General features: G+C 42.1%; 1 protein-coding gene across 4 annotated transcripts; it reads left to right on the forward strand.

The window, feature by feature from the left end:
* The first annotated feature begins 675 nt into the window (after positions 1-675).
* DNAAF1 (dynein axonemal assembly factor 1) lies at positions 676-18487 on the forward strand. 4 transcript variants are annotated; one of them, XR_011362764.1, is made up of 13 exons: positions 676-1056; positions 2426-2513; positions 4955-5046; positions 6784-7005; positions 7617-7783; positions 8130-8251; positions 8327-8493; positions 10108-10416; positions 10755-10861; positions 12775-12837; positions 13846-14146; positions 15176-15368; positions 18399-18487. XR_011362764.1 is itself a non-coding variant. In XM_069968466.1 (12 exons), the coding sequence occupies exons 1-11, from the start codon at positions 927-929 to the stop codon at positions 14134-14136; spliced, it is 1758 nt and encodes a 585-aa protein (XP_069824567.1). In that variant the 5' UTR covers positions 677-926; the 3' UTR covers positions 14137-14146; positions 18399-18487. The 4 variants fall into 4 exon arrangements, 3 of the variants coding, with proteins under 3 accessions (XP_069824568.1, XP_069824567.1, XP_069824569.1); XM_069968466.1 differs by lacking the exon at positions 15176-15368 and having other exon boundaries at positions 677-1056; XM_069968467.1 differs by lacking the exons at positions 6784-7005; positions 15176-15368.
* Positions 18488-26667: the final 8180 nt, after the last annotated feature.

A 26667-nucleotide genomic window follows, 5' to 3' on the forward strand; every position in this document is an offset into this window, starting at 1 on the left:
GGTTATGCAGTGTACTTTATGAAAAAATTCAGCCTGTCATTGCAAAGTACAATTAGTGACGCAAAAAATAAGGGCTCATGTGGGTTTCTAGGTGGAAAAATGCAAGTGCTATGGCCTTTTAGGGCCAGTTCACACTGGAATCCCGCCGTGCTCAGTGTGCTGCTGTTAGTTCTTTGAGCAGAGAGGAGAGGGAGCGGACCAGCTTGCACCCTCTCATTCACTTACAGCAGCACACTGAGCATGGCGGAATTCCGACGATCTTGCTTAGAGTGAACTGGCCCTAAAACGCAAAAATTTTAATTGGCCCAATCCTCTAAGGGGATAAAGCAAAACATGGCATACAAGTGTGTGAAGGCTAGAGCAGGGACAGGAAACCTTTGGCCCTCCAGCTGTTGCAAAACTACAATTCCCATCATTCCTGGAAAACAGAATCCAAAGCTCTGGCTGTCCAGGTATGATGGGAGTTGTAGTTTCGCAGCGGCCGAAGTTCCCCCTCCCTGCCGGTACCGCCATTATACTTATAAAGCTCTTCCAATAACTTCTCTGTGATGTGACAGAGTAGTGCTGTGTTTTATGGTGAAACGAAATAAAGAGAAGGTGTAACCGCCTTCAGCGCAGAGCAGCGCGACAGTGAAGCCGCAGCACGAGCACGCTCAGCAGTTACGTCACTGCCCATGGGCGGAGACTTCAGAGGAAACTTTCTCTTCAACAGCCTCGCTATGGCGTTACTAAAGGCGCTGTTGCTAAGGAAGAAGCTTTGTGTCCGCAGTGGCTGATGGGATATGAGTGGTTCGTTCCCATGGTAACAGTGGACGCGCTTGTTTCAGTATACAGGTTAGGAGGTTTAAACGCCGTGGAAATCTCTCCCTGTTTGCGTCTATGAGGAGGACTTTTGGAGATCCAGTCGCTGTGTTTGTGAAGGTGAAATGCAGCCAGCAATAGAGCAGTGTCCTGAAGCAGAGCAGCAAGAAGTATGGGAGGAGAGTGAGGACAGCCGGAGTACGGAGTGCTGTAAGGTCCCGGAGAAGATATGTGATGGGGATGCGAGGCGGCCAGGTAGGTGACAGTCCTGTACAACACTACCTGCAGGAATACAGCAGCAGCACGAAGTCCCAGCATTGCTCACAGAGACCAATCAGATCATTGCTTTCATGTTACAAGCCTTGAAAAGAATGACAGCTGGATCCTGATTGGCTGCCACACTAACACTTTAGATTGGCCTTAATTTATGCATCATGGCTGTTTTTCCTTCTGATCCATTGAAAAGACAATTTATAAGCCATAGGCTGCTGGCCATATGACCGGCATTTGTCTGACTTGCTGAACTCCTAAAACCAATAGGAAGAACAGTCTACAGTGCCACACCTCTTTATGGGTCATGTCAAGTATTGCAGCTCATCTCTACTAAAGGGAATTGTGCTGAGCTTCAATCTGAACACTGGACCGGGGTGGCACTCTTTTCAGAAGAGACCCCCTAAGGGTATGTGCGCAAAAGCGTCAGAATTCTGACATGGAATCCCGTCTGTGTCCCCCAATGTCTCTATGGGAGGGCGTGCACGCCCCCGGTCAATTGTCAATTCTTTGAGCAGAGAATGACGGAAGGGGAGGCGCGTGAGCTATCCCATAGAGACATTGTGTGACACTGAGGCAGGTGCGATCTCTTCGCCACGGAATTCCGACGTTTTTGCTCCGTGTGAACATATCCTTATGATGTTTTTACACAGAAAGATTTATCTGACAGATTTTTGAAGGCAAATCTCTGTGTGTAAACACACCCTTAGGGCTTTGATTGCACAACACAAACATAGTGCTTGCTTTGCAGCAAGAGGTGAGCTATCTTTGAGCACGCTTGGGTTTTCAGCAAGTTCTACAGTCCAGCCGGCAGTGCCCATCCCCCCCCCCCAATGGTAAACTTCCTCCTAGAGTCAGAGTGGTGTCTACTACTGGATAAATGCTGTCTGCGGCGAGTCAAAACTCCATAACATTTCAGAAACCATAGGTTTAATTCGTCCTTCCTTTAGAAGTGACATCACACGGACGTCAGCCCCCTCCAGCCTGTTTGTGGCTACCGGAGGTGATTGGAAAGCTGAAAACAGGAAAGTCTGGTAGATTCTACAATTTAAATAACTCCCATTGCTTTTATTGGAAGTTGTGCAAGCGGTGTAGCTTCGAGCTATGCTACTTTTAAAGCTCCTATTAAGGTCAATAGGAGTTATGCAAGTTGTCTGTTTTTAGCTTCCCAACCAGATCCAGTGGCCGGAACAGGCTGCATGGGGGCAGAGAGCCCTCTGGGAGCTGCATCTAGATGGACACCTATGACATACCTTGTGGCGTCGTTATTATACTAACTTGCCGAAAGAGTGTGCTGCTGTTTTTACATCTCATAAAAACTGTGTATTTTTTTTTTCTCTTTTGTTCTTTATAGCTGAAAATCCTGCAGGTGCAGAAACTGGTGATCACAATTCAGTGATGAGCTCAGCAAATACTTCAAAAGTGAAAGACAGTGGCCCCAGGTATTTATGTACATACTGACCCCATACACATCATCGGCTGCATGCAGAAGTGGTTCTACAAATACCTCTAAGTATTGCTATAGTGGTTTAGAGATTTACCCAAATGCATATAGCTTTTTAATTATTACAATTTGTAATTAGGCTGGTACAGTTGTCAGCAATGTGCCAACTAGATCAGTAAGCATAATAGTGTGGCTACAGAGCAGTCATACCATTATGGCTGGCAGTTCAGAGATATGGAATGAATAAGATGCCGCTTAGACACTGGAGTATATAACAGGTAGTAACCTGGCTAAAGAGGTTAGTAGGAAGTAGGAAATGTCCACAGCAACCTGATCTAGTGCCAACTGCAACTGCTTGCCGATCTGGAGATGGAACCATTGTGACAGGTACTTTTTAAGATTTGATTTCACCATATCCAATAATTTTCTTTGGCTGGGAATAAGCCGTGCTCGAAGTGTGTGGCGGTAGCTTTCCCTATTGAAATTAACATGCACTCTTGTAACTGGAGATGCCTGCTGACTAAAGGAGTAATTGGCTGGCAGCTATAGTAAATGTGGCTTTAGTTTGCTTTTAGGTGTCAATGTCGTTTCACAAAACTTATGACATGTCATTAAGATATGTCAAAAGTTTTGATCGGTCTGGGTCTAAGTGTCCAGACCCGTATCGATCGGGAGATAGAGCCCGGAGAAGCACGGTCCTCACGTGATCAGTCAGACTTATCATTTGGGCTCCATAGAACTCCATTAAAAGTCTGCCTGATCACGTGACACAGAGCCGGGAGAGGACCACGTTTAGCGTAGTCTTCTCCCGGCTCTATCTTTCGATCGGTATGGGTCTGAACACTCAGACCCAGACCAATCAAAACTTTTGACAGGTCTCTATGACATGTAAAAGTTTTGTTAAACAAATTATTTTGGTCGGGCTGGTCAAAAATTTTATCTGTACAGAAGTATCCTGTTCCTCTCATAACAGCAGATGGCGGTGACCTGAGGATCAGGCATGTTAGCTTTCAACCCACCCTATCTTTTCATCTCACATGAGATAAGCAGATACAAGAGGTGTTAGGCTTCAGGCACTGTCTAAACTCATGCATTATATAAAATTTGCAATGTGCTTGCATTGTTTTGATAACTTGCTGCCATTGGTTACGACCCTCTAAAGTGGGCCAGGCATGCTCAGCTAAACTGCAATATTGGCAGTGGGTCTCCACTGAGGGCCAGGCATGCTCAGTTAAACTGCAATATTGGTAGTGGGTCTCCACTGAGCCTTCAAGCAACTGGGATTGTAGTTACCCCTCCTGTGCTCTCCAGTAGTGATTATAACCCTTCCTGTGCTCTACAGTAGTGATAACCCCCCCCCCCTCTTATGCCCCCAAGTAGTGATAATCCCTCATCCTGTACTCCTCAGTAGTGATAATCCCCCTTCCTGTTCTCCCTAGTAGTGATGATCTCCTCCTGTGCACCCCCAGTAGTGATGATCTCCTCCTGTGCACCCCCAGTAGTGATGATCTCCTTCTGTGCACCCCCAGTAGTGATGATCTCCTCCTGTGCACCCCCAGTAGTGATGATCTCCTTCTGTGCACCCCCAGTAGTGATGATCTCCTCCTGTGCACCCCCAGTAGTGATGATCTCCTCCTGTGCACCCCCAGTAGTTATGATCTCCTTCTGTTCACCCCCAGTAGTGATGATCTCCTCCTGTGCACCCCCAGTAGTGATGATCTCCTCCTGTGCACCCCCAGTAGTGATGATCTCCTCCTGTGCACCCCCATTAGTGATGATCTCCTCCTGTGCACCCCAGTAGTGATGATCTCCTCCTGTGCACCCCCAGTAGTGATGATCTCCTCCTGTGCACCCCCAGTAGTGATGATCTCCTCCTGTGCACCCCCAGTAGTGATGATCTCCTTCTGTGCACCCCCAGTAGTGATGATCTCCTCCTGTGCACCCCCAGTAGTGATGATCTCCTCCTGTGCACCCCCAGTAGTGATGATCTCCTCCTGTGCACCCCCAGTAGTGATGATCTCCTCCTTTGCACCCCCAGTAGTGATGATCTCCTCCTGTGCACCCCCAGTAGTGATGATCTCCTCCTGTGCACCCCCAGTAGTGATGATCCCCTCCTGATCATTCCCTGTTCTGTGCCTCCTGTGCTATTAGCATATCGTGCAACGGAATATGTGTATAGAAGCAGAGACATCAGTCTATTGCTATTCTCTTCTCCTGCACTGCAGTGAGCAGTCATGCATATAATATATGCATGGCTGCTCACTGCCTCCCCTGACATTTCCCACCCCACTCCACCCAAACTGAAGTTAAAAAAAAATTGTGTTAGGTACCTTTATATATGTTTATGTGGTGCAAAACTGATATTTCTTTGCTCTGTGTTACAGTTTCTGGTTAGACGTTAAACTGCAGATTTTTTTGGTCCGTTTTGTCTCGTTTTAGGTTAACCAAAAAGTATCTAAGAGAATTGTGCAAAAAACAGAAATTGTATACAACACCATATCTCAATGACACTTTGTACTTACACTACAAAGGTAGGCAAAAGGCAAAGTTACAAACTAAAAGTTAAACAGTGAAAATTATTAGTGATTAAAGTGGAACTTCAGTAAATTTTCTCTTTTCATTCAAATCAACTGGTGTCAGAGGTTATATACATTTGTAATTTACTTTACTATTAACAAATCGTATGTCTTCCAGTACTTATCAGCTGCTGTATGTCCAGCAGGAAGTGGTATATTCTTTCCAGTCTGACAAAATGCTGTCTGCTGCCACCTCGGTCTCTGATTTTGGAGTAGGTCAGGATGAGCAGTCAGCTATTCTCACACAAAATTGCAACAGTTTTCAGTACAGTATGTGGCCATGTTGACCTAGATTTATCAGCCTGTCTGAGAAAAAAAAACTATTAGCCTATAGCATCCAATTAGAGCTTTGGTTTCATTTTATTAAAATAGTATGAGAAATGAAAGCTGAGCTGTGATTGGTTGCCATGAGCAGACCAGACAGTTTTGTATCTGGGTCACTGGATGAGATTTATTAAAGTCTGTGTAATAGACACTAGTGTAAACTTCCCACAGCAACCAATCACAGCTAAGTTTTCAACACTAGTAAAGTGAAAGCTGTGCTGGGATTGGTTGCTATGGACAGTTTATACCAGTATCTATTTTACAGACTTTGATAAACCTGGGACATTGTTTTTACAGGTGAAACATGTCTCATCTGTAAATGCTGTATGGTATACTATTACAAGCAAAAAAAGGATTGCCGGACGGCACTGTGTTGGCTCAAAGGCTCAAGTCGGTGCACGAACTCAGGTAGCCAGACCCAGGCTTCCAAATCCACAACAAAGTTTGTATGAGGCGGCACTCCAGTATATAGTGAATGAAAAAGGTTTTTATTCACCCATCAATGTGCGACGTTTCGATCTCTCATGAAAGATCGAAACGTCGTACACTGATGGGTGAATAAAAACCTTTTTTCATTCACTATATACTGAAGTGCTGCCTCATACAAACTTTGTTGTATACTATTACTAGGTGTGCAGCACCATTATTACAATGCTATTTTGTAGCCTTAGGTTCCTTGATTCCAGGGCTGTATTTGTATTGTAGCTATGCCTCCCTTTCCTGAGATATAGGGATTTTACTACTTATTTTACTTTGGATTAAGAAGGGATATGAATGCTAGACTCTGGGTTGACTATGAATCACGTCCCCTCAGTCTCATATTCACATCTAGAGTGTGATTCCTGTTCCTTCAGCCTCATAGTCCCCCCCCACCACCACCATATATATACCCCTTTTTTTAAATCAATAAATAAGTTCACATCCACCTGACTTTACAGTCTGATATAATACAGCATAATTTTTTGGGGAAAATGTTGATTACAAGCTTCTCCGCATGTGTGTGTGTGTGTGTATTAGGCTATGTTCACACTACATAAAACTAAGGCCGTTGTTGCCGATGACAACAACGGCTGTCGTTTTTGCGGGGTGGAACAGTGCCTTACTTTCAGTGGGATCCCGGCCGGAGCGTATACACATCGTGTATTCATTCGCTTGCCTCACTGTCTGCTATGGGAAGCTCTGATGCGGGGGAGCTCTGCGGCTGGAAAGATCATCCGGCCGGTACTTAAGTACCGGCTGCGATGATCCGGCCAGAGACCGGCCGTTCCGTGACCCAGCCGGGTCACTGAACGGCCAGTCTCATACGACGTGTGAAGATAGCCTTATTCTGTAATAATATATGTGTTTTGTTCTCCACACCCACTGTAGGATTTATGCGTTTGGAAAACCTGGAGGAATACACAGGCTTAAAATGTCTTTGGCTTGAATGTAATGGTCTGCAGAGGATTGAGAATCTAGAAGCACAAACAGAACTGCGCTGTCTTTTTTTACATCAAAACATCCTAAATAAAATTGAGAATCTTGAACACCTGCAAAAACTTGACTCGCTCAACCTCTCAAATAATTATATCAGGACTATAGAAAACCTGTGTGAGTGCTAAGAATTATTGGTCTGCTTATGAATATGATATTGGTATCTTTTTGATCAGCCACTTTCATATGAAGCTAGAAAAATGATTGAATTGATGGCTATACACAGTAGTTAGATGACCACACCTCATATTGGTGGAGTCGGTGACTATGTGTTGTGTATCTCCAGGCTGTCCACCAGATAAGGATGAGCCATGTTAAATTTCAGCTTATCTGAAGATTTATTGGAGATAAGTGGCCTCAGATTATTCCCCTATCACCGTTTTTATGAAAATGCACTAACAGCCATGTTTTTAATTGAAAAAAAAAAAAAGTATGAAGTATCTGAAATATGGCCAACTTTAGCCGGCAATTACTAGCTGTATACATATGAACCGAGTATGAGATTCCATATCGTAGTTTTAGGGTATTCTGACAATACAGTATGACATTTATGGACTAGGATGCATAATAAATCCAATCCAATAGATAGGGGTTTCCTCTTGGAGAAAGGTGCATTATTTGAGAAAGGAAAAAGAAAAAAGTTGGGAGAGGAACAGTATCTGGGTATATAGGAAAAACTGAGATCTTAATTCTAACGTGATACTGTTGTCATGGTGTTTGTATTCCAGCTTGTCTTCCAGTTCTGAACACTCTACAGATTGCTCACAATGAGTTACATACAGTAGACGACATACAGCATCTTCAGGACTGCCACAGCATTAGTATCCTTGATTTATCCCACAATAAACTGGATGATCCTGCAGTAGTCGATATCCTTGAGAAGATGCCGAACTTGGTAACCTGTGCTTGAAGCTGGCTGCATGCAAAACACATTTTTATATTTTTATTCAGAAAAACTTCAAAACATGGTCTTATTAAGTAAGCAAATTGTCATACATAACTTTTTTCCTGCTTACTTTCTTACTTTTTCTAACACCATATTTTGAACTTTGTTTTTCTGAATATTTTAGAAAATTATTTTATTACCCCACAGCAAATAATTTTAACAGGAGATTCATACCCTTTCCAATATTTATCTTTTGTGTGTATACTGTCCAATTAAAAAAAAAAAAAGTCCAGAAAGAAAAGATGGCACCTCTTCCCACACTGACTCCCTTTATGATATCTTGCTTTCTCTGCAGCATGTATTAAATCTGATGGGAAATGAACTCATTAAGAAGATTCCTAATTACAGAAAGACGATTACTGTGCGGTTAAAAGGGTTAACGTATCTGGATGACAGACCTATATTCCCAAAAGAAAGGTAAAAAATATCTACAACCTGATTCACTGTGAGATAAGAGAAGATGTGACTTCATGACTGTAATTCTTCTGACAGAGCATGTGCAGAAGCCTGGTACAGAGGAGGACGAGAAGCTGAAATAGAGGAGAGAGAGCGATGGGAGACCAAAGAAAGGAAGAAAATCCAAGATAGTATTGATGCTTTATCTGAAGTGAGAAGGCAAGCTGAGGAGAGGAAGCGCAGAAAGAAAATGGAAAAAGAAGGTATCAAATATTGTACATGTTGAAGGCCCTTGAATTTTCTTAGGGTACTGCAAGGCCTAGTTCACACTTTTTTTTAAATCAGATATTTTTAGTCAAATATTTTTCTTTAAGTTCAATGAAAACCATACAAGAAAGAATATTTGTACTGTCAGGCCATGTTCACACAGCGTAAGAACTCTCTGAAAAGATCATCTTAAAAGGTCTCTGAAAAGATCATCCCGGCCTATACTGCAGTACCAGCCGGATGATTTTAGGGCCGCAGAGTTCTGATGAGGGCGCATCCGTGCGCACCCGCATCAAAACTCCCCACTGCACACTATGGAGCGAGCGGCCAGAGCCCATAGAAGGCAAGGCAATGTATATTTTCGTACAAAGTATGGTCGCTCTTGCCGATTGCAACAGCGGCTGTACTTTTATGAAAATATACGTTGTGTGAAAATAGCCTAACATAGATATCAATATACAAAGTAGTAAGCAATAAAAAAAGAAAGAGACACGAGAACAGAAGTAAAATAAAGTATACTGGTGTGTGTTCAATAACAATATGGCATAAACCCGACTTTAGTAGGTAAACTGTAAAATATATAAATCAAGAGCATATGTGGTAATCTAACCTGCAGTCAAATAGAAAAAAAGCACACATGCCCATGCTAAAAATGAATACACAGAGTACTTGTGTATAGAATAAGGCAAGAAGCTAACTATCAATAGGAAAATAACTAACATAGACAACTATCTTAAGAAGTTACAGTGGTGCCTTGGATTACGAGAAAAATACTCTTAAACCAAAGCAAATTTTCCCATAAGAAATAATTGAAATGCAGACAATTGGTTCAACACCCTAAAGATAATTATATTTTATTCTAAATAACATGTAAAACAAATAATACAAACATTTAGAAACGGCTGAATCAGTGATATTATAAGTTACTTTACAGTAATGGAGAGGATGGGAAACACAAGGACTGACAGAGACTGCAGGGAGCATGATGGAATGAGCAGGACATATGTGGGCACATACATGCAGCTCTCTGTCCAGGGAGAGAGGGGTTACAGCTAAAAGCTAAGAAATTACCTCCACAGTCCTGCCCCTTAATCTGAGCCCCAGCCTGAAGTGGATCTGCTATGATTTGGAAGGTGAGGGAGACTTCCATGGTCCGAGTACAGTCCTGTAGACCCCCTATGCAGACCATGCCCCTCCTCCACTCGCGCTCCCACCCAGTACAGGAAGCTCTTAAACCAAAGCAATGCTTTTACACCAAGTCACAATTTTGCAAAACAATCTTGCAAAACACTCTCAATCCAAGTTACTCTTAAACCAAGGTACCACTGTACTGAGAAACATTTCCAATGAGTTTCCATTACTGGCAGCAGTAAGGGGCGAGACAGACTCTGCCACCATTAATGGCTGTGTCTGGAATTGCAGAGCTTCATAAGCCCTGGTCCTGGCACAGTTAGCTATCACTGACACTGCGAAAACTGTGTCAGGAGTGGTGCAGACGCGTTGATTGACAGTTACCCTTATAATTCTTATTCAGTGGTGATCAGTTTTCTAATTTAGTCCATTATATGCCTTAAGTAATATGTTATATGTTGTCCTTCACTGCTGCATAGGAAATGAACAGACAAGTAACACAATGGCCACTGAGGTGGAAGAGAGACACTGCAGAAATGAAGAGTCTAAAGAGAAGATTCAGAGATTTGTTGAAGAGACTTTAGAGGCCTGTGCGGAATTGACCAGCAACATAAGCAGTGAATCACTGAGAGGTCCACTTATACAGGTTCTGGAGGCAGATGAGCAGAAGCCGGCTGAGAAATATGCTGACATAGATCATGATCACTACGCATTTAAAGAAAGAGACTACAAGGCTGAGAATAACAGATTGCAGAGTGTGGATGCAGATTCTAGTTGTGTCATAAATGGTAAGCAAAATGAAAAGCAGTACACTGTGGGGGACATTTATCAACCCTAGTGTACTTGTACGCCAGTCTTAAATAAAGCCCCTCCCCCTTTTCCCAGGCCGGAATTACTAAGAGGAGCACACCTCTTACTACAGCCGACCTGCCCTGCACCCGGCGCAGGCATTGCACAATAATCTACACCCACTCTGCCGAGTTCAAGGGTTCATGAGGCTCTGACTGTTATTGCAGTTTCCATTTCGTTTCTTAGCTTCTTCTGTTTTGTATGCCACACTATATCTGTCATTATTGTTTTTACAATTAATACACAACTGATTAATCACATTATATTTTGTTTTTAGAATCACAGGAGGAGATAAATAAAGAAGGTTCACTGACCACTGGACTGGTTGATGATGAAGATATAGAGAATGTTCCTCTGAAGGCCACAGAAAAGCTTTATATTGATGTAAGGGACACTGACCCCTCAATATACCACTCACCTAAATATGGGATGAATGCTGTTGGAATTTAAAGTATTACTCTCTCTGTGACATGTTGCACAGACCCCACCAGTCACTAGATGTAGCCAGGAGAATAATATGGCTGTGCACTTCATTCCCCGGGGTTATCGCTCTGTGAAATAGAGAGGACGATCAGCCGATGATCGTGTCATCGGCTGATCATTCATTTAGGGCCAGACCTAAAATCATCGTTCCCCCACCGTGCATCGCTACGGTTGAATAGTGGTGCACGGCGGGCGACCGACGATTTGAGAAGCAGCATCAGCATACATTACCTGTCAGGTCTTCTGCTCTGCTCTGTCCTCCTCCCAGGGTCCCGCACGCTCTGGCTTCAGAATGGCCTGTCAGCTGACGGAGCGCTCAGCCAGTCACAGGCCGGGACCCCCGCGGCCTGTGATTGGCTGAGTGGCCTGTCAGCTGACAGGCCATTCTGAAGCTAGAGCGCGCCGAACCCAGGGGTTAGGATGGAGCGGAGCAGAAGACCTGACAGGTAATGTATGCTGCAAGGGCTGCAAGGACATCGGTAATGATGTCCCTGCAGCCCTCGCTCAACGATCATTGGGCCGTGGAATAGGCCCAGTAAACGAGTGGCGATCTAGCAGATCGGCGCTCGTTTACATCTTTGATCGGGCCCTGCTCGGCCTGTGAAATAGTACCCTAAGACCCCTACTGATGAAAAGTTAGATCATTCAGGAGACACAGAGAGACATCAGAACTATTGTCCATAATGACCAGTTTAATCAGAGTTTACTCTTCCCTATAGGCTAAAGTAATGAAAACAGCCACTTAATGGCAATGATCACCATGTCCACTTGTTAAGGCACCTTTTTTTCAAAACTGCATCTGTCTGACAGACTTGCAGAGTGGACACTGAGGCCCAGATTTATCAAAGTGTGTAAAAGAGAAGCTGGTGTTAAAGTGACACTGCCCCCCCCCCCCCCTTTTGCATTTTGACATCTCTACACAGGTGTAAAGGGTAAATTTAGCAGTTTTCATACCTTATTTTATAACATACATCATGGTGCTTGTTCCAGTAAAAAGTGATCTTTTATTATCTGCGGATTGTGCTACCTGAGTGGGGCTTCACGGCCAAAGTGCCACCTAGCCCCACCCACATCATCACCGTTGGCCCGCCCCCAGTGGCCATTGGGATGGGGCGACCTAGAGGGGATGGGGCCTAGACCTTTAGGCTGGCCTGTTCCAATGGCCGTCAAAGGGTCGGGGCCTATGCGCCGATGACGTCACAGGGGCAGGGCCTACTGTAGCGATGTGGGCGGGGCTAAGTGGCGCTTCGCCCATGAAGCCCCGTCCAGGTAGCACAATCCATAGATGATAAAAGATCACTTTTTACTGGAACAAGCACCATGAAATATGATCTAAAATAAGGTATGAAAACTGCTAAATTTACCCATCACACCTGTGTAGAGAAGTTATAATGCAAAAAGATTCTGATAGTGTTACTTTAACTGCCCATAGCAACCAACCAGCTCAGTGTTCAGCTGGTAAGATAACATAAAGCCACACGACCACACGACTCTCAGAAAATCTCTTTCAGAGAATCTGAGGCTGCCACACAGCAGCCGCAGAAATCTAGCTCTTAGCTGGTGTAGATTTTTGCCATGGTTTATGCCTGCTAGCAGGCATAATTTATGATAAATCAGGCACAGGAGGAGGCCACTCCTCCTCCCTGTCCGGCCATTAGGCAAGCAGAGTGTACTAGAGTTACAGATCTGCTCCTTTTTCCTGAAGTTCATGATTATCATTTACAGACGTCATTATCAACAGATGGCCGTCATTTCGCGCCAAGATCACGTTGTGGGAACATAATCGAAATGTAACAATTTGCTTTCTAACACAGGATTTACCAGATTTGGAAGATGTGGCCATTGATGAGCTGCAGGGAGCCATTACTACTAAGAAGGTAAGTAATACCATTGGGGCTAGGTTCACACACAGTTAACTAAAAACAAAATACGGCTGTAATTTTAAAGGAAAGTAAAACTATGTGAACATTTGTATTTTGCATAAAGAGATAAGTAATTAGCATGCACAGTGTAGAATATAGGCTGTAATCGATTACAACCGTCCCCATAGTCAACATGCTCATTATTTACCACGTTTTTTATCTCAAAAGTTAGTGTTAGCTGTTATTTTACAATGATATTTGTGGAATAATGTCTGTTATTTTAAAATAACAGCCTTTATTTGGGCTCAAAATAATGGCTGTCCAAAAAAAAAAAAAAACCTGTCATACAGCCAATAAAAGATGTTGTGTGGTTGTAGCCTAAGTCTGTGTTAGATAAATATACAGTGTGTGTTTTCCAGCATTGAAACAACTTATATTCTAAAGCTGGTCATACATTTTTAGTTAGTGTGTGTTCACGTTACGTTTATGCCCTTCGTGGCATATATATTTCCATGTATATGCACACCAGCAAAATAAAATGCGATGTATTCATGTACAGACAGGCATAGGCCCTATTGATTTCAATGGCCTAAACCTAGTGACTACATTTAGGTTGTGCCCAGTAATATACATGTTCTGATATAAAAGCTTTAAAGAAGCATTCCACATTTTTTTTAATTTCTTTGCCCGGTGCAGGCTGGTGCATATATCATTGGTAAGTATATGCACCAGCCTGCGGCTGGGGCACAAATAAATAAAAAAAATGTGGAATGCTTTTTTTAATGCAAAATCTGCTGTTTTGGCAGCTACATTGCATTTCTTACATTTTACAAATCTCACACATAGCGAATATTTTATGTCTTGCTATCTGTAATCATTTGATATTACTACCTAATGGAAGTTAATGCTTATTGAATATAGTCATCATTGTGTCTGTGTAACACTGGGCCTCATTGATCAAAACTTGTCTTGTCTTTCAAAGTACCCAGTCAGCTTTTGTTTACCTGTCATGTCTTTTTACAGGTATATCGACCAAAGATTGAAGTGATATCTGCGGACAGTGATGAGAGTGATGGTGAATGGGAGAAAGAAGACATGACCACAAGCATGGGGGACAATGAGCAGCCTAGACATCATCTACTAAGTTTATTTACCAAAAATAATGTTGAATTGTCAATGTCTTCAGATATTCAATCAGAGTCAACATTCCCACCTAAAAGACCCCTCATCCAGGAAATAGTTAATGAAGACCTGAATGATAGAGACCATACAGGCAGTCAAAACGGGAATCATGATCTAGATTTACTGGGTTAACAAACGTCAGGTAATAATCTACTTACTCTTGCTTACTCATTTAGGTCTCATGCACATAACAGAATGAAAATAGGCAGCCTTGTACCTTGTCTTGCTTTTAGAAGAAACTTTGTCTGCACACATGCTGCTTTTTTTTTTTTTTTTTTGAAGGCATGGTACTTTCCTATCTCTAAAAGTTTTAAAAAGATAGGGGGCAACAAGCTGATCAGGAGGGGGCCGGGGTCCTACAGCTGTAAACCCCACTATTTAAAGGAATAGAGGATAGTTGTATAAAAAGAGCTCTCTCTGCATGTGTGGCCAGCACTGCACTCACTTTCTTCGGGGCATCCAAATGTTGACAAGCTCGTGATTTTTGGGAGTCACATCGGTCATACCCTGACCGATCAGCTAGTTATATTAACTTTTGAAGCTATAGCAAAAGAAAATAGGGAAAGGGCGCCTCCTAGTGCAATATCGTAGTCAGGAAATTGTGCACAAGATATCTCAAAATGTGCTCACCTTTTTGTGTTGTGCGAAAATTATAGGCACAACACTATATCACACATAGCTCCAATACCGCAACTCAGCCCAGGATCCTAAGCTTGAGAAAGGCACGGATGGATTATAGTGCCGAAACGCGCCGCTACTTTTAATAAATTTGTTTTATTTTTGATACTGTTATCTCGGTTGGGAGTCATACTTATTGGTAGTTATAACTGCTAAATCTACCTTTGACTACCCTTCTTTTACCTGCACCGCCACAATAGAGGATCTTGTTTGGTTCCTGAAGTTCCTTAAGGACTTTTGAAGCTTGAAATACTCCTTTAGGGTGCGTTCACACCTACAGGATCTGCAGCAGATCTGCAGCAGATTTGATGCTGTGTTCAGTTATTTAAATGAAATCTGCTGCAGAAAATCAGCTGCAGATCCTGTAGGTGTGAACGCACCATTAAAGGGGTTGTCCTGCATTAGATAACTTTTATTATATTGCTGCTGGTATATAGAATACAATAAAGCGCTTATCCTTACTTCTCCATGCTCCCCTGTTGTCCTTTTGCAGTGTTGCTGTTGTGCTCGCTGACTGCAAAGCCACCGCTTGTCTCGAGAGTAATAGCCTGCTCAGCAAATCACTGATTGAGATGGGACAGCGCCGCAGCCATTAAAATTATGAGTGGGCTGTCATTACCCAGATGAGTTTGTCTTGGAATTGGAGGCTCTGCAGTCAAAAGGGGATACCAGGGGAGCACGGAGAGGTAAGGATAAGCCCTTTAAGACACATGTTGGTCATATTGTAAAACAAGTGCATGAGGCTTAAAAGGTCACGTAGCAGGTTTAGTCCTCACTATAACGTGTATTGGGGGGATGGGTCTCTCAAGACTCAAACAACAGATGATAGGGGTTAGACGTGATGGAATTCCACTCCCAAACCATTTTTTTTTCTCAGAGAGATAAGCCACTGCCAGAGCTTTCTGGCTGCAGCTTACCCATCCCCATAGAGATTGTTTAGTGGACAGTTATTGAAGGTGTACATGCAGTAACCTTGGTTTGCTAGGTGTTGTTAGCAAGGGACTAGGTGTTGTCGTACCAACTAAGCATTTGTCATAGTGGCCAGGATACTAAGGGTCCCAATACAAGGGCAGATGACGGCTCAATCAGTACTGTAAATCTGCTAGATCGGCGCTCATTTATTGGGCCTATTACGCTGCCCGATAATCGATCATTAAGGGCTGCACAGACATCATTAGCCCTTGCCCAAACAGTTTACATTACCTCTTCACGTTCCCGGTCTCCTCCTGCTCTCTGCTACCTCCCTGGTCCCACATGCTGCAGCTTCAGAGCGGCCTGTCTGAGCTGACAGACTGCTCAATCAACCACTGGCTGTGACTACCGGCTGAACCTGCAGCGTGCGGGAACTGGGAGGAAGCAGAGCACAGGAGGGAAACCTGGACAGGTAATGTAAACTGTTTGTTGAATCGTCAGCTGTCGGCCGCTCATCGCTATTACACGTAGCAATGCACGGTCAGCAGCCGATGATTTTAGGTCAAAGCCTAAAGAAACCATCAGCCAATGGTAATTTCTTTGGCTGATCGTTCTCTCTCTTACACGCAATAATCAGCCAAATTGGGGCGATTATCGCTCCATGTAATAGGGAATCTTCAGTGCAATACAGTGGAAAGTGGAAGGAGTGCGCAAAAGACAATCACAAAAATGGGCATACAACAATGTCCTTTCTCTTGATGGACAACACAGAGTGCTTTCCCTTGGTGCTTGAAGTGTGAGTAGTAAGTAGTAGGTATTAGGTAGGTGTTAGGTAGTACTTAGGTGTGGTAAAGTTCAAAGGCCTTGCCTAGTAGTGCAGAACTCTGCCGGGACAACTTGTAGTGTATGACTTTGTCAGACACGACAACTTGTAGTGTGAGGACCAGTTTGTGTCAGGAAAGCCCACGGAGTGTCAGGTCTGATAGTATGAGTCCCAGAGTTGAACAACGGGGGGTAGCAAACCCCTCAAGGTTTCCCGAGTAGGTTAAGCAGGAATCAATGGAGTTTGTCGACTTAAGCACTTTGCTCCACTGCGGATCAATCCTTGATAAGTGGATTGTCATGAGTATCTGTAGGACAGTTATCCCAGGTGTAGGGAGGGTTTTGCTAATTGAGTTACCCTACCTTTGGTTTTAGCACTGCATAGTTGTTAGTGCAAAGTCTCTCATGTGAATATGTAATCTGTGGTTCCTGTCAAAGGCCCTGGCCCTCAGGCCAGGCCTGGCATAAGCTTCAGCAGGAACAATCTCTTTGTCTCTCCAAAACTGAACCAAAAAAGCCCTCCTATCAGGAACTAGCTTTATAGGGGTGACCAGGACTAACCTCCTATTGGTGAAAGTGCTAGAAAGAGGTGAAGTGTTACAGTGTGATAGGTGAGGAAATATGAGGCACCTAAGCAACTGATTGGACAACAGATAGACAGTATGAACACCGTTATCCCTTTACAATCCTTCAGCTGTGCACAAGAGTAGGGGAGAAGTGAGACACCAAGTGGTAACAGTGCAAAATGACACCCATCATCCCAAAGTGTGGCACCTGACAGAGATACCTTTTGATAGGTGGAATAAAGATGTAGAGTAGTGGCACACCTGTACTGAAACAAGACATATAGGAACCTTTTAGGCCTAAATCTAGTCGCCTTAGTTGGGGGATGAACTATGCTCATGTTTTACATATTTTCTGGGGATGGCGTGAACTGAAAAGGGGGGTTTGTTGAAGGGGGTTATATGCATTTTAGTACAATACAGATTATCCCTGTTTAGAAATAGCATAGGAAAGTTGAAATCAGCTCACCTTATTGATTTTGTTCGGGTCTCAGTGCATTCGGGAGGTGGCACGGTTCCTGCGGTGGCTGACCGACTATGGACACGATGAGTATATTAAAATAAATAATTATTTATTAAATCATAATATAATCTATAGGACAATCCATGCTGTGTGGTAATATCGACGCGTTTCGCGCATGCGCGCTCAGTCATGATCTGGTGATTAGCATACAAACACGTGTTTAAAAGCAAATTACAGCCCATGGAAATGTTCCAAGTTCAAGTGTTACAAATAAAGTGGGTGGGTGCAATTAGTGGTTAGACTAGGTGTTTGCACTACCTACGCAGTATAGCGGCTAATTCACATGTATATACCAAGCTCCAACTACATGGAATATTTCGCTTATAGTGAATATATAGTCACAACTGCTGAGTGTTAAGGAGATATAGAGCATAGTATAAGTTACATTATGTTCTAGATAGTATAAATTGGAAATAAATGCATGTTTGTATGCTAATCACCAGATCATGACTAAGCGCACATGCGCGAAACGCGTCGATCTTGCCACACAGCATGGATTGTCCTATAGATTTTAATATTATGATTTAATAAAGTTTATTTATTTTAATATACTTTGGAGTGCCAGAACCACACTTCTTCCAGTTCATCGTATCCCTGTTTAGGCCTGGTTCACATCACGATTTTGCCGTTTAATGTATCCGTTCTATGATTAAAAAAAAAATGGATGGTAAAAACGGATGCTGTTGCATGCCATACAGTTTGATCCGTTTAGTAAATAAGCACCAATCTTCCCCCTGTTCACTTGTGCAAAAAAAAAACAAAGAAATTGAGGGTCCTAAAAACATCCAAACTGAATATTATATTTTATGTGTATGTGTGTGTGTGTGTGTGTGTGTGTGTGTGTGTATATATGTAATTGATTTTGAATTAATGCTTTGCTTTTATTTCCTTTGCAGAGAATTGCAACTATGTACATAAAGTGCTTAAAGACTTATCAACCTTTGGGAAGGAGACTACAGAGACTTATACATATGATTTGAAATAAAACACAAAAAAAAAAAAAAAAGCTCGATTTTTTTTTTTTTTTAATTACTTTGACAAAGCGTCCATTTTTTATCATACTATTTATAACTATTACGATTGTGGGCAACATTTTAGATACAGAGAATATGAAACTCTTTCTGCAAAAGTAAAATGTCACACAAACTACTGGTAGAGGACGTTGGGACTGACATAAAACTCCAACGTTATCAATAGCTATAGCAATGGTAGCTCTAGGGTCTATTGAATACAACTGCTGGCTGGTGTTTGCATAGTATGAATCCAGAAAGCCTCACAGTTATTTAATAGGGCTATCCAGTTGCCACCGCGTCTGGGAGGTGGGACCTGCTCAATGTAGAAAATTGAAACTCTGGATATACAGAGTTCAGGTGTGTATGCAATTTAAGCAGGTAATCCAATGGGCCCCTGCATATGCAGAAGATGTCATCGGTATTTTTTTGCCAAGTGTGGGCAAACTCAGTAAATAGTTGGTGAGGGTAGATGTAACTACTTTAAAAAAAAAAAGGTCAATGTATATGAAGGGGCCACCTTGGACCCCATCACTGTCCCTTGGGTCTGGAAGTAGATCTTGTCACCAAAAAGAAAGAAGTTATTAGTACAGTTTTAAGTAATTCAAATAACATTGAAGGTTAAATGTGTTAATTCCTATTTTGTAAAAGCTGCAATCCAGATAAATTATAGATATTTTGTGAGTCATCAATTGCACAAGAGGACACAATCTGATAAATGAAATTAAAACTATATTCAGTATATAGCTATGTAAGGCTTCTGTGTCCTCTTCATTTTAAAGGTTATTGTATGAACTATAATATTATATTAATTATCATCTTTACTCATTGGGTAAGTATCCTGCCTAATACCTACACCAGTTATTGTCACTGGTAGCAAAGGTAGTAAAGTGATTATGGTGCCAATTGATAGTATTGGTACTATGTAGAAAATTGTCACCAGCACACACAAATGCTTTTGTAATACTTCTAGGCCATATGGTTTTATTGAAGGGTTAACAGTTCCATGCTATATAGATTGGGACATAAATTTTTAGTAGGTTAGGCTGTATTCACATGTTCAGTATTATTCTTAAGTCCGTAGAGTGCTCCCACACAATCCGCTAACAATTACTGATCCGTATTGCAGCCATATTTCCGTAAATCCTTTTTTTTACTGAGTGCACAATACTAATTACCATATTTTCTGATGTATATGATGACTTAGGATATGATGACTGGGATACAGCCTATAGCTATGGCTATATCCCAGTTTTCCAGGCGATCCTCAAGGTTGTATCCACCCTCTCCATGGAGCGGGCAGACAGCAGGAATCAGAAGCCGATAGTTCAGGTTCATACGAACCTGAACCTCAGCCAGTTCGCTCATCCCTAGCCGTGACAAGTGCCTCCGGTTCACCACCATCAAGCCCAGCTATACAACACCTAGCAACCCCTGGTCACCACAATGCTTTGCGTGGCATCACAAACAGAATACAAACTATAAAACTGTGCAGGAAACCCCAAAAATGTAATTAAAGGCTTACCTTTGGATTTGAGCGTTTTGGTGCAACTTTGTAAAAAATTGGACACTGTCACTTCAAGAAGTGCGTTTTTACTGCGGTACTGCAGAGCCGACCGCTCATAGTTTAGCTACCTTGTGGATTACAAATAATACCCCCAGAGACTGTGGAAAAGAAGCCGGGGGTGGATTTGTTTATTGTTACCCAGGATTACAATTGTTACTGATTTGTGGAACTATAAGTACCCCAATAGCAAAGAAAAAAGTGGGAGAGCAGATCATCTGTATTTTATTTTATTTTTATTTATTTTATTTTATTGATGGTATTGTCAAAAACAGGAAACATACATATAATATGCAGTTTATCTGTATTTTATTGTCCTGTGGATTATGTTTTGCCCTGTGGATTACAATCACAAGAGAAGGAGCAAGACAATTTATTAGGGTGCGTTCACACCTACAGGATCTGCAGCTGATTTTTCTGCAGCAGATTTCAGTTAAATAACTGAACACAGCATCAAATCTGATGCTGTGTTCAGTTATTTAACTGAAATCTGCTGCAGAAAATCAGCTGCAGATCCTGTAGGTGTGAACGCACCATTAATTGTCTGTGTGGATTATAAAAATACTTTGTACAGCAGAAGAGCCGGAGCATTGTGTCAGCGCAGCACTACCAATTTCTGCTGCAACACACTCTTCTGTCCGCCTCAGGAGGGGTTAATGGTTCACTAGCAGAAGCGCGGGAAGAGCTCAGCACTGCTTCTGACCAAAGCGACGGTTAGCGCTGCCACCCTCAGAGTAGAACGTAATACAACCAAATGGCAATGGCAATACAACCAAACCCCATGTTATAAGACATTATATCGAATTCTCTCTGGTGCATAGTAACCCTCAGTCCCAGAATGTGCTGATGTGGCCGTCTATATACAGTATGATGTTTTCCAGCTTCAAATTCCTTTAGGAAAATAAGTGAACGGAGCAACAATTAACAGTTCCACAATCTTCCAGAATATAATTCTGAAACTTCTATAAGTCTTAGATGATGTTAATGATGTCATCATTGAATGTCGTCAAGGATGTCCAGTGATGTCATTGTTGATGTCATAAGTGATGTCGTAGATTATGTCTTAGATGATGTTAATGATGTCATCATTAATGTCATTGATAATGTCATCATTGGTGATGTTATTGATGATGTCAAAGATAATGTCATCAGTGATGTCAATGATGTCATTAGGGATGCCATTAATGATGTATTTGATTATCTGATGAGGTCATCGATGATGTCATCAGTGATGTCATCGTTGTAGTTAAGGATGTCATCATCAATGTCATTACAGATGTAAATGATGTCAGTAATGTCATGATGTTGATAATGTCATCAGTGCTGTCTTTGATAATGTCATAATTGATATCGTTGTTGATGTCATTAGGGAAGTCAAAGAAGTCATCAGTGACGCCCTTAATGATGTATACAATGTCATAGATGATGTCGTCGATAATGTCATCAGTGATGTCATCGATGATGTTGTTGATGATGACATCAGTGATGTCAACATTGATACTGTCGATTTCATCAGTGATGTCACAGATGATGTCATTAGTTATGTCTTCAGTGATGTCATCAGTGATATCTTCAATGATGTCAGTGATGACATCAGTGATTTCGTTGATGATGTCATCAGTGATGTCTTTGATAATGTCATAATTGATGTCGTCGATGATGTCATCAGTGATGTTGTTAAAGAAGTAATCAGTGTTGTCATAGACAATTTCATCAGTTTTGTCATGTATGATGTCATCGATGTTGTCATCAGTGATGTTGTCAGTGATGCCATCGCTTATGTCATCAACAATGTCATCGATATCATTGGAGATGTGAATCGTTATATCGTCGATTATGTCATAAGTGATGTCATCAATGATGTTGACGATGATGTCAATGATATCACTGATGGCATCAGTGATGTTGTTGATGATGTCATTGTTTGTGTCATCTGTGATGTCGATGCTCACCTCATTATATATTGAGGTGCAGCCTGTTTTTCTACACTCATTTCTGTGTTTTCTGCATCATGTTTTTCGGAGTTTAGTGGCTAGCACTCAGCTAGATTGCATTGATGGTGCCTGCAGAGGAGGTTTCTTATCAGTGATGTCATGTTGATGATGTTATCAGTGATTTAATCACTGTGATTTTTACTTTTATGGAAATTTTTTTAAACTTTTATTGATTTTTTTTTTTACACTTTTTAAGTCCCCTTAGGGGACTTTTACATAAAAAAATTGAATTACATTCACTGACCACTGCTATGCCATAGCATAGCAGGGATCAGTGTTATCTGTGATCTTCTGATAGAGCCTGCCTGTGGCCTGGTGTCAGACTGTATCAGAAGATCGGACTGCACAGAGGTAAGAAGTATACACCCGGCAGTCAGGCAGTGCGGTCAGGACCCCCGCAGACACGCTGCAGGGGTCCTGACCGGTAAGTGACAGGAGATGCTCCTGTCACTTACTCTTAAGTGCCCAGGTCGATGTTGATGATATCATAAGTAATGTTAACAATGATGTCATCAGTGATGTTATCGATAATGTTATCAATGATGTCATAAGTGATGTCATCGATGATGAGGATGTCATCAGTGATGTTATTGATACTGTTGATGATATCATCAGTAATGTTATTGATAATGTTGTTGTTTATGTCATCAGTGATGTCATTGATGATGTTTATGATGTTATCAGTGATGTTATCGATAATGTTGTTGATGTCATCAGTGATGCCATCGATGATGTCATTATGTTGTCGATGATGTAATCAATGTCATCAGTGTTGTTATTGATGATGTCGTAGATGATGTCTTCAGTAATGTCATTAATTTATGTAGTCTATCAATATTGTCGATGTCAATTGTCGATTGATGTTGTCATCAGCTATGTCATTGATGATGTTGTCAATGATGTCATCAGTGATGTCATTGATGATGATGTCATAAGTAATGCTGTAGATGATTTACAGTGATGTAATCGATTATGACTACATGAGGACACAGGAGGGGCATTATGACTACATGAGTGCACAGGGGGGGATTATTAGTACATGAGGAGAAGGGGGATTATAATAGTGCGGAGGTGCAGAAGGGATTTCTTTAAGCATTAGGGTAAAAGGGAGGTATTTACAGTGTGGAGGAAGAGGGGGGACTATTCATGTTGGGGCACTGTGGACGGTGCTTCTCAAACTTTTTCTACTGGAGCCTTACCCAACAGACCAAGGCAATGCCTGGGCCTCACCAGACTGACCAAGAGGGTGGCTGGGCCTCACTATCTGTGGTGAAAGTCCATTTAAAAGCTGAAAATAATGCTAGGGCTACCTTTCACCCATCTCCCACACTCTATATACTAATAAAGCAAGTACAAAATAAATTAATAATGTTGCTAAAATGGAGATTTTGGAGGACTGTGCAGATCATAGTTACTTTTGTGAAAATTGGCTCCCCAGCTGGGCCTCACCAACAACTAGGGGGCGCCTCACTGGTGAGGCCCGCCTCACAGTTTGAGAAGCACTGGTATAGGGGTTAGAAGGGTGCTGGAAAAGTGTGGAACCTAAAATATTTGACTGATAAATGCTGTGGGGACAAGTCATGGCTCACAGAAGTCTTCAGGATGGCCTAAACCGAATGGAGAAGAAAAGAGACAGTAAACGACTTTGATAAGAAAAGACATTGCTTGTGTGTGACTGGATGTAACTGCACCCTGATCACTATATTGTCACTGTGGGGGTAATGCTGCACTCTGTACAGTGGTTTTTATTCAGTAGCAGTACTAGTGGTATTGTTAAGCCATTAAGCAGGGGTAGCATGTTCAAGATGTGACAGGATTTTTTTCCCCTTTTGTAGTGGTAATATTGGTGACGTTACCTGACTAGACGATGGACTAGTTGTCCAAAATGGCTGTTGCATCCAGGTGTATGCCTGCTCCTTACATCCCTCTATCCCTCTCCATGATTGCCATTGAAAGCAAGTAAAGCCAAATTCTTCATGCATGCTTCTCTTTCTTCATGTCAATTTATATGTTTCAGTGTTGCACCACTTAGCTGTCACTGGCTACATTAAGGGATATCATCGCTACTTGTGGTTTACTTGCCAGATGTCTCCTCCAGTATATTGGGACTGTTAACTCTACTGGTGCTGGTCTGTTTTCAATATTGGTGATAATATTTAGTCACTTAGGGGTAGTGCTATGTGGTCATTGTGTGGCAGTATTATTTGGTGTTTATATGATGATCTCAGTATAGTGGGCTTTGTTCAGGAGCACTACGATGGTAATATGTATGGTGATTTTCTGCATGCAAAACTGATTTTTGGAGGAGGGGGGGCACTATTTCAGTTCTCGCCTTAGGCAGCAGAGAGGCTAGAATCGTCCCTGGACATTGGTAGTGGTTCAGTGCATGGAAAGCACCAAACACTTCTAATGTATATTATAGTGGGTTTGGTCAATAGTAATCTCAAGCCCACTTTGTGTAAACTGAAGAGTAAAATAAATAAATAAATGTGTTGCATGAGTATTGCCAGAAGGCATTGCAGGAGTAATGCCAGGAGATCTTGCAGGGATATTGCCAGGAGGTGCTGCAGGAGTAAGGCCAGGAGGTGCTGCAGAAGTAATGCCAGGAGGTACTGCAGGAGTATTGCCAGGAGGTTTTGCATGATTAATGCCAGGAGTTGTTGCAGGAGTATTGCCAGGAGGGGTTGCATGAGTATTGTCAGGAGGTGCTGCATGAGCATTGCTAGGAGGTATTGCATGAGTAATGCCAGTGGGTGTTGAAGGAGTATTGCCAGGAGGTGTTTGAAGGTATACAATACTATATTTTATAATGATTTAACTAATTACTATTCTCAGGGCTGCTCTCTTACATTTAAAGCTTCAATTGCACAGTCCGACTTCTGAACCCCCTGCCAATCTCCGTATCGGGCCCCGGCTTTTGTATTATGAATAGAGCCGCGGGTACAGCACGTGACTCCTGGCTCTATTCATTCCTATGGAGCAGATGGAAAGAGCGGAGAACATCGCTCTTCTGTCGTATTGGTCTCTTTATGTTGTCTCTATAGTAATGAATAGAGCCACGGGTCACGTGCCATGCTCACGGATCTATTTATAATACATAAGCCGGGGCCTGATAAGGAGATCATCAGGGGGTACAGAAGTCGGACCCCCCCACAATCTGTTTTTTTCCCTAGTTTCCCAAAGTTTGTTTTTCCTGGAATACCCCTTTAAGTCACACATTTGGGCTGTGTTCACACTACGTATATTTCAGTCAGTATTGTGGTCCTCATATTGCAACCAAAACCAGGAGTGGATTAAAAACACAGAAAGGATCTGTTCACACAATGGTGAAATTGAGTGGATGGCCGCCATATAACAGTAAATAACTGCCATTATTTCAATACAACAGCCAATGTTTTAAAATAACAGCAAATATTTGCCATTAAATGGCGGCCATCCACTCAATTTCAACATTGTGTGAACAGATCCTTTCTGTGTTTTTAATCCACTCCTGGTTTTGGTTGCAATATGAGGACCACAATACTGACTGAAATATACGTAGTGTGAACCCAGCCTTAAGGGTAAAGTTTTTTTATTCTGTCTCTGATTCTCGCTTATAATTTGATCTGCTAATAAAATAAAAATTTGGTGCAAACTCCCTCTTTCCCTGGTAGGAGGCACTAATTTGACCAAAATAATTGAATGCCACAATTCCTATACATTCTACATAATGCCCCGGTTCCAGAATACAATCTCTCTATAGGGATCTTAGGGGATAAAGTCGATCAGAGTGCTTGACCCTCACAGTTTTGCTCTTGAAAAATGTAGCATGAGGAGTGATTCCTGTCTATTTTTAAAAGGTAGCATCCCAGACTAGGCCACCAGATGCTCCGAATTATTCTTGAAATGCACAACCCATACTAAGTACACCCCCTTGTGGCGTAACCCTAGCTTTTCACACTTGAATAGTCTTGAAGGAGCTTCATTATGGGAAGTTAAAGGATTGTGTGCCCTATGACATTTATACATTAATGGCACATTCAAAACTTTTGCAGTCTGATTTAGACCTGCCGCATTCTGTATTATTTTTAGATACTTACAGCTTAGGCATGCGGTGGAGACACAGTTTGGGGGTGTATCTCTGGAATTTTCTCACACTCCTTGCTGGATTTGGTTCTTAAAGTCAATGGGGAAGATTTATGAAAGGGTGTAAATATACACCTGGTGTAAACTGCCCACAGCAACCAATCACAGCTCCTCTTATATTCTACCAGAGTTGAAAGCTGAGCTGTGATTGGTTACTGTGGGCAGTTTACACCAGGTGTATATTTACAACGTTTCATAAATCACCCCCAATAACTCTAAAGGTTTGATTCCAGTTAGTTAGAAGGATTTGTTGGATTCTTATCATGAGCGCAGGCCCCTGTTAGTCAAGGAAGGATGGAAAAGAAATGTGGGCCCCATCACAGACAATGGGCAGATATATTGGCTTTGACCCCTAAATTAGCACAGGCTGCCTGTAACAGTAATACTTCTTGCTGTTTGCTGGCTTTTAAGGCTGCCTGTTGAGCTCCCTAAGAAATACCTACCCCTCCTCTCACCCCTCTCAGATCAGACC

Source organism: Dendropsophus ebraccatus, chromosome 4 (genome assembly GCF_027789765.1).
Source record: "Dendropsophus ebraccatus isolate aDenEbr1 chromosome 4, aDenEbr1.pat, whole genome shotgun sequence".
Lineage (NCBI taxonomy): Eukaryota > Metazoa > Chordata > Amphibia > Anura > Hylidae > Dendropsophus > Dendropsophus ebraccatus.

Excerpts from the sequence above, each read along its gene's own strand:
- DNAAF1 (XM_069968466.1), top strand. The coding sequence starts at position 927 with ATGCAGCCAGCAATAGAGCAGTGTCCTGAAGCAGAGCAGCAAGAAGTA. Across the intron at positions 8,252-8,326 it reads CCTATATTCCCAAAAGAAAG|AGCATGTGCAGAAGCCTGGT; the intron begins GTAAAAAATATC and ends TTCTTCTGACAG. Across the intron at positions 12,838-13,845 it reads GAGCCATTACTACTAAGAAG|GTATATCGACCAAAGATTGA; the intron begins GTAAGTAATACC and ends GTCTTTTTACAG.